This window comes from Macaca fascicularis, chromosome 19, assembly GCF_037993035.2.
Source record: "Macaca fascicularis isolate 582-1 chromosome 19, T2T-MFA8v1.1".
In the NCBI taxonomy this organism is placed as follows: Eukaryota; Metazoa; Chordata; class Mammalia; order Primates; family Cercopithecidae; genus Macaca; species Macaca fascicularis.
In genome coordinates this window covers 43,921,532-43,934,596 of record NC_088393.1, presented here as the reverse complement: position 1 = coordinate 43,934,596, position 13,065 = coordinate 43,921,532, and the positions used below count along the sequence as shown (strand labels likewise).

Genomic DNA, 13,065 nt, shown 5'->3' with positions numbered 1-13,065 from the left:
CCTGGGCAACAGCGTGAGACTCCGTCTCAAAAAAAAAAAAAAAAAAAAATTCTTTTGAGTTTACATGATCCCTGCATAATCATAGTTAGGTGATGTCTGGCAGAATGCAACCACTTCAAGCACAATCTATAGGGACACAGCATGAGTAGGTACATCTAAAAAGAACTTGCTAGTATATGCTTTCTGAATGGATGAAAAGATATCTCCCTTACATAGCTCCATAAGCAATTAACGCAGCAACTACTGAACACCTAACATGTTAAATAATACCACAGTAATGAAGTTTCAAAAGGGATCTTATCTTTTAGGAAAAGAATCCTTAAGAATGCTTGATTCCCTCAAAAAAATGAAGATTCAAAAGGGATCTTATTTTTGAGGGAAAGAATCCTGAAGCATCCTTAAAAATCCTTAAGCATAAACAATTAGGAAAGAAATTATACGACTGTATTCAAGAATTGTGCATGTTTGTGTTATAGTCAGTAGTTAGCACAGGAATTCAGAAAAAAAGTAAGGTACATATGATGTGCAGTAATCAAGGAAGAGTTCACAGAGAAATCTTGAGACATAGAAGATATATAGTATAGGCTGGGCACGGTGGCTCACGCCTGTAATCCCAGCACTTTGGGAGGCCAAGGTGGGTGGATCACAAGGTCAGGAGATCAAGACCATCCTAGCTAACACGGTGAAACCCCGTCTCTACTAAAAAATACAAAAAATTAGCTGGGCGTGGTGGTGGGCGCCTGTAGTCCCAGCTACTCGGGAGGCTGAGGCAGGAGAATGGCATGAACCAGGAAGGCAGAGCATGCAGTGAGCCAAGATCAAGCCACTGCATTCCAGCCTGGGCAACAGAGTGAGACTCTGTCAAAAAAAAAAAAAAAAAAAGATATATAGTATAAAGGGAGAACACAACACAACGAAAAGCATCTATGTGATAACAAACCCTACATTCATGAACAACAATTAGGAGACTAGATCATGTGGAAATTATCAAGAATTTTCTCCAAGAGAAAGTTGAAAAGACCAGATGAGGGCTTATTGTGACAGTTCCTGAAAGAAATTTCAATTTCATATAATAAATGATAAAAAATAGGGAAAAACTGATGGGATACTTTGTGAGGAAAGTAACAATAAACATTGAATGAATCCAGACAAAACTTATCACAAAGACAAATGATAATTCCAGTAATAAATACATGAAATAAGATAGTTGTCATTTTGTATGATGTCAGTGAGAAATGAGAATATGGGAGAATGTCAATATATTTCACAAGCTGATAACCATATCACAAATTGCAAAGAGATGATAAGAGAAACAGAAAAACCAAGTTGACTTTGTAGTAGAAACAAAATTATTTTGAAGGGGTTGGGCGCCTATAATCCCAGTACTTTGGGAGGCCAAGGCGGGCAGATCCCCTGAGGTCAGGAGTTCAAGACCAGCCTGACCAACAGGGGGAAACCCCATCTCTATTAAAAATACAAAATTAGCCGGGCATGGTGGCACATGCCTGTAATCCCAGCTACTAGGGAGGCTGAGGCAAGAGAATTGCTTGAACCTGGGAGCCGGAGGCTGCAGTGAGTGAAGATCACCCCATTGCACTCCAGCCTGGGCAACAAGAGTGAAACTCCATCTCAAATAAAAAATAATAATAATAAAAATAAAAATAAAAAAATAAAAATAATAAAAATAATAATAATGAATTAAATAACGGGAGGATAGGCATGGTGGCTCATGCCTGTAATTGGAGCACTTTGGGAGGCCGGGCACAGTGGCTCATGCCTGTAATCTGAACACTTTGGGAGGTCGAGGCGGGTGGATCACCTGAGGTCAGGAGTTCGAGACCAGCCTGGCCAACATGGCGAAACCCCATCTCTACTAAAAATACAAAAATTAGCTGGGCGTGGTGGTGGGCACCTGTAATTCCAGCTACTCTGGAGGCGGAGGCAGGAAAATCACTTGAACCCAGGAGGTGGAGTTTGCAGTGAGCCAAGATCGCACCACTGTACTCCAGCCTGGGCGACAGAGCAGGACTCCATCTCAAAAATAATAAATAAATATGGCTGGGCACGGTGGCTCATGCCTATAATCCCAGCACTTTGGGAGGTCAAGGCGGGCGGATCACGAGGTCAGGAGATTGAGACCATCCTGGCTAACACGGTGAAACCCCGTCTCTACTAAACATACAAAAAATTAGCTGGGCGTGGTGGCTGGCGCCTGTAGTCCCAGCTACTCGAGAGGCTGAGGCAGGAGAATGGCGTGAACCCGGGAGGCGGAGGTTGCAGTGAGCCGAGATTGCACCACTGCACTCCAGCCTGGCCGACAGAGCAAGACTCTGTCTCAAAAACTAATAATAATAATAAATAACAAATAAACAAATAAATGGGAAAAATGTTAAGAGCTGAAAAAGCCAGTGATTTTCATTTCTGACACATTGTCAGAAAATAGGTGAGATGATAGACTATAGTACGCCTGATGAACTGGAGTGAAGGTAGGAGAAATGTGCTTTGTATATTGACGTCAGTGCCATCTACACATAAAATAAAGAGTGTCAGTCTGAGAATGGATGGAATCATTATAATTGAAAGGTAGATCATGGGAGGGCATATGAGAGAAATGAGACCAAGTGTCCAGTGAAACAATAAACATATATTTAAAAAAATAAAATCTGTTGTGACTATTATGTGTCAAGCATTTTTCAGGTGATATGGCCACAGTGGTGAAGAAAAGAGGCCAAGTTGTAAATAAGCATTTAAGGAATTAGGATAAGAATTAGTGTTGGCCGGGCGCGGTGGCTCAAGCCTGTAATCCCAGCACTTTGGGAGGCCAAGATGGGCGGATCACGAGGTCAGGAGATCGAGACCATCCTGGCTAACACAGTGAAACCCCGTCTCTACTAAAAAATACAAAAAACTAGCCGGGCGAGGTGGCGGGCGCCTGTAGTCCCAGCTACTCAGGAAGGCTGAGGCAGGAGAATGGCGTGAACCCAGGAGACGGAGCTTGCAGTGAGCCGAGATCCAGCCACTGCACTCCAGCCTGGGCGACAGAGCGAGACTCCGTCTCCAGAAAAAAAAAAAAAAAAAAAAAAAGAATTAGTGTTATGTCACTTAAATGAAGGATTGATTGCAGGAATGATGAAGAGCCATGTAAAATGAACCACAAAGGTTTAATGGAAGAAAATGGCACCTTCGACTTTATCAACCTGGGTCGTGTTAAGTGACTTCTAAAATTAACAGCTAAATTTGTAGTGAGAAGGGGAACTTAGCACAGAAAATAAAGCCGAGGTGGTATGAAGGAAAGGAAATGTTAAGTAAGGAGAGGACCACTAACCAATAATTTTCTCTCTTTTTAAAGACAGGCTGAAGAAAGCCTGAAAGAAATCTATTATAATGGTGCCAGGTGCAGTGGCTCAAGTCTGTAATCCCAGCACTCTGGGAAGTCGAGGTGGGCAGATCACAAGCTCAGGAGTTTGAGACCAGCCTGGCCAATATGGTGAAACCCCACCTCTACTAAAAATACAAAAAAGTTAGCTGGGCCTGTTGGTGCACGCCTGTAATCCCAGCTACTTAGGAGGTCAAGGCAGAAGAATTGCTTGAACCCAGGAGGCGGAGGTTGCAGTGAGCTGAGATCACACCACTGCACTCCAGCCTGGGCAACAGAGTAAGATTCCGTCTCAAAAACAAAAACAAAAAACAACCAAAAATAAATAAATACATAAAGCTTTCCTGATGAAATCTATCACAATGGCAAGGTAAGAACTGAGAATGCTGGAAAAAAGAGACACAAGTCAATAAAAAAGATCTAAAAGAAAGAAGGCTTATGGTACACTCAGAGTGGCAGTTATTTTTGATAATATGAAGCAAACTAGGAACGAATGTATTTGGGAAAAGTGATATATATATATGTGTGTGTGTGTGTTTTTGAAATGGAGTCTTGCTGTATTGCCCAGGCTGGAGTGCAGTGGCACGATCTTGGCTCACTGGAACCTCTGCCTACTGTGTTTAAGCGATTCTCCGATCTCAGCCTCCCGAGTGACTGGGATTACAGGCATGTGCCACCACACCCAGCTAATTTTTGTATTTTTAGTAGAGACAGAGTTTCACTATGTTGGCCAGGTTGGTTTCAAACTCCCGACCTCAGGTGATCCACCTGCCTCAGCCTTGCGAAGTGCTAGGATTACAGGTGTGAGCCACCATGCCCAGTAGAAAGAGTGATATTTAAAAGTCTGGTTCTGTTTTTGTTTTTGAGACAGGGTCTTGGCTCTGTAGCCCAGGCTGGTGTGTAGTGGCATAATTCTAGCTCACTGTAACCTTGAACCCTTGGGCTCAAGTGATTCTCCTACCTCAACCTTCTAAGTAGCTGGAACCACAGGTGTATGCCATCATTCCTGGCTTTTCTTTTTTTTTTTTTTTTTGAGACAGGATCTTGCTCTGTCTCCAGGCTGGAGCAGTGTAATCATGGCTGACCACAGACTTGACCTCCTGGGCTCAAGTGATCCTCCCACCTTAGCTTCCTGAGTAGCTGGGACTAAAGGTGCACAACACCATGCCCAGCTAACTTTTTTTTTTTTTTTTTGTAAAGATGGGGTTTTGCCATGATTCCCAGGCTGGTTGCAACCTCCTGGGCTCAAGGGATCTGCCCATCTTGGCCTCCCAAAGTGCTGGGATGACAGGTATGAGCCACCACACCCAACCCTGGCTAAGTTTTTATTTTTGTCTTTTTGTAGTGATGGGGTCTTGCTATGCTGTCCAGGCTGGCTTTGAACTCGTGGCCTGAAACTCTTACCTTGGCCTCCCAAAGTGTAGATTATAGGCGTGAAGGTTTTCAGAGGTCAGGAGCCTTTAAAAAGATACTCCTGAAACATTTCAAAGGTATCACCCACCATTTGACCTCTTTAAATTTACATTCTGCTAGGTCTGCCTAGGAGCCAGAAACTCACCCAAGCAGGTATGACCTGAAAATGATGTCCATGGCTCTTCTCCTCGTTCCAACTTGAGGATCACATCAGGTTTGGTCATGTGACACCCTGATAAGGGAAAAAAAGGCTTACGTTGATTGGGCTATAATACTGTTGGAAAATGAGGAAGGGTGCATGTTCAGTACTGCAAATTAAGATACCCATTTGTGTATCAATCTAGGTAGCATCTTGCACTGGGCAAGTGAAGACACAATCATTCATTCTGCTAACCAAAAGGAATTCATCACCTTTTATTCCTGAAATTCAAGATTATACATACTTTAGGCACTTTGAGAGGAAGTACATGCTACTGAAAATTTCAAAGAGAATTTTTCTTACCCACAGAGATGAGGTGGCAATAGTTTTCCAACATCACATCCATATATAGAGTCTTCTGAGCATGATCCAGGTGCTGCCACTCCTCCTGAGTGAAGTCCACAGTCACATCATTGAATGACACTGATCCCTAGAATGGAAGGAACTGTAATCAGAACAGATGGACTTGGCTGGGTACAGTGGCTCACGCCTGTAATCCTAACACTTTGGGAGGCGGAGGTGTGTGGATCACTTGAGGTCAGCAGTTAAAGACCACCCTGGCCAAGATGATGAAACCCCATGTCTAGTAAGAATAAAAAAAATTAGCTAGGCATAGTGGCGCGCACCTGTAATCCCAGTTACACAGGAGGCTGAGGCAGGAGAATAGCTTGAAACCAGGAGGCGGAGGTTGCAGTGAGCCCAGATCATGCCACTGCATTCCAGCCTGGGTGACAGAGCAAGACTCCGTCAAAAAAAAAAAAAAAAAAAAGAAAGAAAAGAACAGGTGGACTGGATATTGGGAACTACTTTTGACCCTGCTTCCTTGTGGCATTCATATGAATCCTTGTATAGAAAGACTACAATTTTCCCTGTTTTATGATTTATATTGAATGGGAAACAAAAATCAAGGTAGAAATACCCATCAGTTAATTTTTAAACAACACATTCTAAGAATATTTACTGTGAAGTCACTTAATGCCGAAAACTGTATTTATTTATGGAAGTGCCAAGACAAACACCGTTTCTGCTCAGAAGTTACCAGAGGCATGTAACACATACTTGCAAGAAAATGTAAGTCAACACAAACCTGCAAGAAGGTACAACAAAGAAATATGTACAAGATACAGCATGTATCACAAAGGTAGAACAATTTCTCAGGCTTCACTAATGAGGTAAATGTTTCCCCATTTAACATGAGTATGTTATACATGAAGAAAATGGTTTGTATGTGCTTGGTGAGATTTTTCAGCATGCAGCAATAACAGAGTAAAACAGTAAGGGAAACAGTCCCTCAGATAATAATTATAAAATGTGCACATGCCATACAATAAACAACTAATAGAAGGCACTGGAAAGCAACCAAAGCAGGCAGAAATGGGAAAAGAGCTTATCCTTGAAGGACAGCAACTGCAATGTACAGTAACTGCTAATTTTGTGGCTTTTTTTGCATCATGGTACCTGAAACCCCACAGCTCTCATGGCATAAAACCACCACTTACTTCCTCAAAGGTGATGGAGGACAGAAACGAGAGCCCGAGGCCAGGCGCGGTGGCTCATCTGAGGTCAGGAGTTTGAGACCAGCCTAGCTAACATGGTGAAACCCTGTCTCTACTAAAAATACAAAACTTAGCTGGGTGTGGTGGTGGGCGCCTGTAATCCTAGCTAATTGGGAGGCTGAGGCAGTAGAATTGCTTGAACCCAGGAGACGGAGGTTGCAGTGAGCCGAGGTTGTGACCCTGCAGAGACACTGTTACCAAAAAACAAAAAAAAAAAGAATAAAAAAGAAACGAGAGCTGGAAATTTAGGTTAATTCTGGAAGCGAGGGAACTGCAAAAAGGATGAAAATGAAAATCTGAGCATAAACTCTGCCACAACTCCTGGTTGATAAAATATGCATGTGTTGGAGAGATCACAGAGGGCTTAGCAAAAAGCAGACAAAACTACAACAGAAAAGAATCTTGAAAAATAAAAGTGCACCTAGCAAGATTCTAAGGCTTCTGCTTCTTGACTGATGGTATTCTACAACCTGCTCACAGCCCAAGAAGAATAAAACTGGAGGCTTACTGGATTAAGGTGTCACAGCTTGCACTGACAAAGCAGCAGGAAGTGTAGAGGGTAAAACTTGAAAAAGAGAAATGCGGGACGTAAGCCCCCAAATCTAAACACTCACCAATTCCTTGACTGAGAGAAAAGTACATGAACACAAGGGAGAACCTATCTGCTTTCAGGAGGTCAGGGTAAAAGGCAGCAGCTAGAAGCTTGAAGAACCAGAAGGATATATCAGCTGCTTTATACTGAGCAGGGAGACAAAGTTTGATGTTTGATTACAAGCAAGCTAATTATCTACTACTACTAATAATAATAATTCTCAGAAGAACATAACAGACGTAACAGAATTTGGATTACAATAATATTTATCATGTCCAGTTTTCTAGCAAAAATTACTAAACATGCAAACAAAACAAAACAAAAAGGAGTAGGGGAATAAGACCTATAGTCACTAAAAGACAATCACAGACACTAACTCCTAGTGAGCCCTGATGTTGGATTTTGCAAAAAAACAAAAAAAACAAAGGCTACAAAGTAGCTGCTCTAAATGTATTCAAAGAAATAACTGAAATAAAAAATTAACTAGATAAGCTCAATAGCAGAGCAGAAATACGGAATCAGTATCCATGTAAATTAATCAAGAGAAAGTAAGTAATCTGAACAGAAAGAAAAAAAGAATCATGAAAAATGAACAGACTCACAAAGATCTGTGGGTCATATTCAAAAATCCAACATGGATATAATTCGAGTCCCAGAATGGGGAGAGAAAAAGAAAGGGCATAAATACATTTTATGGAAATAATGGCCTAACACATCCAAATTTGGCAAGAACTTTTAATTTACATATTCAAAGAGTTTAACCCTAAAAGGATAAACACCAAAGAAAACCACACTTAGCCAAATCCTAATTAAACTGCTACATAGCCAAGAATTCCACATGCAGCAAACTATATATTCAAAATGAAGGCAACATCAAAATATTTTCAGATGAAACCTAGAGAATTCATCACCAGCAGGACTGCACCATCAAAAATGCTAACAGGCCGGGCATGGTGGCTTACTTCTGTAATCTGGGCACTTTGCCGGGCTGAGGTAGGAAGACTGCTTGAAGCTAGGAGTTTGAGATCACCCCGGGCAACAAAGTAAGACCTCCATCTCTGGGGCGGGGGAAGGCGGGGGAGTGGGGCCTATAGGAAATTCTTCAGGCTTAAGGTAAAAATAACACTAAGGTCTTTAAGAAGGTATGAAGAAAATAAGAAAAATTTTAAGAGTATAAATATTCATTTCCTTTCTTCTTTACAAGATACAACTATTTCAAGCAGCAGTCAGGGAATGTCTCTGCTATTTTAGCACGAAAGCAACCATAGATAATATGTAAATAAATGAGCAAAGATGTGTTTCAATAAAACTTAGTTATGGACACTAATGTTTAAATTTCATGAAGTTTTAGTGTGTCAGAAATATTTTTTCTTGTAAATGTTTTCAAACGTTTCAAATGCAAAGACAATTCTTTTTTTTTTTTTTTTTTTTTGAGATGGAGTCTCGCTCTGTCGCCCAGGCTGGAGTGCAGTGGCCGGATCTCGGCTCACTGTAAGCTCCGCCTCCCGGGTTTACGCCATTCTCCTGCCTCAGCCTCCCGAGTAGCTGGGACTACAGGCGCCTGCCACCTCGCCCGGCTAGTTTTTTGTATTTTTTAGTAGAGACGGGGTTTCACCGGGTTAGCCAGGATGGTCTCGATCTCCTGACCTCGTGATCCGCCCGTCTCGGCCTCCCAAAGTGCTGGGATTACAGGCTTGAGCCACCGCGCCCGGCCGCAAAGACAATTCTTAGCTCACAATCTGTACAAAATAGGTTTGAAATAGGCTGGATTTGGCCTGTGGACTATAGAACCTTGACTTAAAATAAACATTCCAATACCATTTATTACAAACATAAATATCATATACATGGCAAACAAAAAAGTAAAAGACAGGTATTAATAAATGAAACTATAATGTGGCAAGATTGATGTATTTTTACCATAACTAATTTAACATTAATCCTAAGAAAATCCTGATAAGTTGAAGATCCATACTGTAATCCTAGGGCAATCACGCAAAAAATGCAAATGCATAACTAAAAAGGTAACAGAGGAATGAAAATGAATCATTAAAACGTATGTGACTGACACAAAATACAACAGAATGCAGGAATAGATAAGCAAAAACAGGTTAGGTGGAATTTAAATGCATATTACCAAGTGAATGAAGCCACTCTGAAAAGGCTACATGGTATATAGCCTTCCAGATTCTAACCATATGGCATTTTGGAAAAGGCAACATTTTGGAGAGAGTAAAAAGATCAGTGGTTTCCAGGGGGTAGCAGGGAGGGAGGGATAAACAGGCAGAGCAAAGAGGATTTTCCGGGCAGTGAAACCGTTTTGTAAGATAATATAATGGTGAATATATGCCATTATATATTTGTCAAAACCCACAATAGCAATATCAACAGTGAACCCTAATGTAAACTATAAATTTTGGGTGACAATAACGTGTTAATGTAGCTCCAGCGTTTGTACAAATGGACTTCTCTGGTGCCAGATACTGATAGTGAGAGATACTGTGTGTGTGCAGGGAATAAGTATATAGGATCTTTCTGTTTTTCTGTTCAGTTTGGACATGAACTTAAAACTGCTCTAAAAAATAGGCCTGTAATCCCAGCATTTTAGGAGGCCGAGGCTGGCGGATGACCTGAGCCCAGGAGTTTGAGACCAGCCTGACCAACATAGCAAAACCCTGTCTCTACCAAAAATACAAAATTAGCTGAGTGTGGTGGTGCACACCTATAGTCCCAGCTATTAGGGAGGCTGAGGCAGAAGTTGCAGTGAGCTGAGATGGCACCACTGTATTCCAGCCTGGGTACAGAACAAGATTCTATCTCAAAAAAAAAAAAAAAATTGAAATGCAAAACGAAACAAGTTAGGCAATCATAAAACAAATGGCGAAAATGACTGCCCTAAATGCAACTATACCTTTACTTGTATTCAATGTAAATGGACTAAACACTCCAATGAGAAGGCAGAGATTATCAGTGTCTATGAAAGCAAGATTCAAATAGGCTGCGTGTGGTGGCTCACAGCTGTAATCCCAACAGTTTGGGAGACCAAGGTGGGAGGATCACTTCAGCCCAGGAGTTCATAAGCAGCCTGGGTAACATAGTGAGACCCTGTGTCTACAAAAAAAAAAAAAAAATTACCTAGGCGCTGGGCATCCGTGATGGCCCACCCCTGTAATCCCAGCACTTTGGGAGGACAAGGCAGTCAGATCACTTGAGGTCAGGAGTTCAAGACTAGCCTGGACAACATGGTGAAACCCCCATGTCTACTAAAAATACAAAAATTAGCTGGAAGTGGAGATGCATGCCCATAGTCCCAGCTACTCCGGAGGCTGAGGCACAAAAATCGCTTCAACTCAGGAGGCAGAGGCTGCAGTGAGCCAGGATTGTGCCACTTCACTCCAGCCTGGGCGACACAGTGAGACTCTGACTCCCAAAAAAAAGTAAAAAAAAAAAAAAAATTAGCTAGGTATGGTGGCACATGCCTGTGGTCCTAGCTACTTGGGAGGCTGAGATAGGAGGATTACTTGAGCCTAGGAGGTCAAGGCTGCAGTGAGCATTGACTGCACCACTGCACTCCAGCCTGGGCAACAGAGTAAGACCCTGTCTCAGAAAAAAAAAAAAAAAAAAAGACTTGGCTGGGCGTGGTGGCTCATGCCTGTAATCCCAGCACTTTGGGAGGCTGAGGCAGGTGGATCACAAGGTCAGGAGATCGAGACCATCCTGGCTAACATGGTGAAACCCCATCTCTACTAAAAATACAAAAAAACAAAAATTAGCCGGGCGTGGTGGCAGGTGCCTGTAGTCCCAGCTACTTGGGAGGCTGAGGCAGGAGAATGGTGTGAACCCAGGAGGTGGAGCTTGCAGTGAGCTGAGATTGCGCCACTGCACTCCAGCCCGGGCAATAGAGCGAGACTCCGTCTCAAAAAAAAAAAAAAAAAGACTCAAATATATTCATTCTGTCTACAAGAGACTTATTTTAAAAAAACAAAGATACAAATAGGCTGAAAGTAAAAGGATGAAAAAAGATAGAGAAACACTAACCACTAAAAAGACATACAAATACAAGCTGAAGTGGCTACAGAAATATCAGACAAAACAGATTTCAACTAGAGGAGTGTTACTACTAGCCACAAAGAAGGACATTTCATAGTAATAAAGAACAAATATATCTGGAAGATGTTACAGTCATAAATGTATAGTCACCTAATTAAATAGTTCCAAAATACATTAAGCAAAACTTGACAAAAGTAAAATGAGATTTTTTAAAGTCCAAAATCATAGTTGATGTTAATATTTGTCAGCAACTGAAAGAAACAAACCAAAGGGGGTAAATCTGTAAACAGCCAGAATATGTAAAGAATACTAGGCCGGGCGCGGTGGCTCAAGCCTGTAATCCTTGCACTTTGGGAGGCCGAGACGGGCGGATCACGAGGTCAGGAGATCGAGACCGTCCTGGCTAACCCGGTGAAACCCCGTCTCTACTAAAAAAAAATACAAAAAACTAGCCGGGCGAGGTGGCGGGCGCCTGTAGTCCCAGCTACTTGGGAGGCTGAGGCAGGAGAATGGCGTAAACTCGGAAGGCGGAGCTTTCAGTGAGCTGAGATCCGGCCACTGCACTCCAGCCTGGGCGACAGAGCGAGACTCCGTCTCAAAAAAAAAAAAAAAAAAAAAAAGAATACTACCAACCATCTAAACCCATTTGACATTTATAGAAAAGCACTTTCAGTAATTTTACAATACATACCCTTCTCAAGAGCAAACAGACTACTCACCAAGGTGGAACCTAAACAAGTCTCAATAGAGTAAAGACAAATTCATATGGAATATGTTCTCTGACAACAGTGAAAGTAAAGTAAATCTCAATAAAAATAAGATGCCTAGATAAGCCCCAAATGTTTGAAAACTAAACAATATACTTCTAAGTAACTATTAATAATTCGGGGTCAAAGGATAATCAAAAAGGAAATTTTCAGAAAATATTTCCAACTAAATAAAAACATCAAAATTTGCAGATGCAAGCTGAGACTTACAAATTTAAATTTAATACAAAAAGCATGAATCATAAAATTTTAAAAACATTGAATTTCATAAAATGAAAAACTTCGGCTTTGAAAAACACCATTAAGAAAATAAGAAAATCAAGTCACAGACTGAGAGAAGATATTCATAGTCCTTTTATATGATAAAAGAATTGTATCCAGAAAATATGTGGAGCTATTAGAACACTCATGCATTTGATCATGGGAAAATAAAACAACACAACTGCTTTGAGTTCACAGTTTCTGATAAAGTTAAACAAACACTTTCCACATAACCCACAGATTCCACACCTAGGTATTTACTCAAAAGAAATAAAGGTGACTGGATAAACAAATTGTAGTATATTCACACAATGGAAAAATACTCAGCAATACAGGGGTGTAATGACATACAGAATATGAGTGACTTTCAAAAACATTACCTGAGTTAAGTAAGCCAACCTCCCAAAAAGCTATATATTCTATGATTCCATTTTTATGAAATTCCAGAAGCAAAACTATAGTGACGGAGGCAGATACATGACCACTGAAGCTGGAGCTGGCAGTGGAGCAACTAACTGTATGGCACATGAGGCAACTTCTGGAGTAATGAAAATTCTGTAATCTTGATTGTTGTGGTGATTATGTAGAGCTATATACTTCCAAGCTTCATTAACTATATGCTTAAAATGAGTATTTATTAAGTTGATTAAAAAATACAAACTCTGCTTTAGAGAATGGCAAAGTAGCTTTTATTTGACTATGTTACTGAAAATGACAACGTTAATCTTGGATAAAATATAAAAATAACTATCTGAAGGCACTGCAAAGTGTCTCAAACAGACAGACTGGAGTGGGGGGGGGGTCTACACTTGGAAGAACAGAAGAGCAATGGGACAATTAGCAATTTATAT

The 13,065-nt window shown here is 41.1% G+C and overlaps 1 protein-coding gene across 16 annotated transcripts in view; it reads right to left on the bottom strand.

The window, feature by feature from the left end:
- The window catches only part of ZNF567 (zinc finger protein 567), a 60,003-nt gene that overhangs the window by 7,443 nt on the left and 39,495 nt on the right, over positions 1-13,065 (bottom strand). For all 16 annotated transcript variants that reach the window (XM_045381116.3, XM_065536524.2, XM_065536529.2 and 13 more), the window contains 2 exons: positions 5,292-5,418; positions 4,935-5,021 (listed from right to left, as the gene is read on the bottom strand). In XM_045381116.3, the coding sequence (XP_045237051.2) occupies positions 4,935-5,021; positions 5,292-5,418 (214 nt within the window). The remainder of the gene's footprint in view (positions 1-4,934; positions 5,022-5,291; positions 5,419-13,065) is intronic.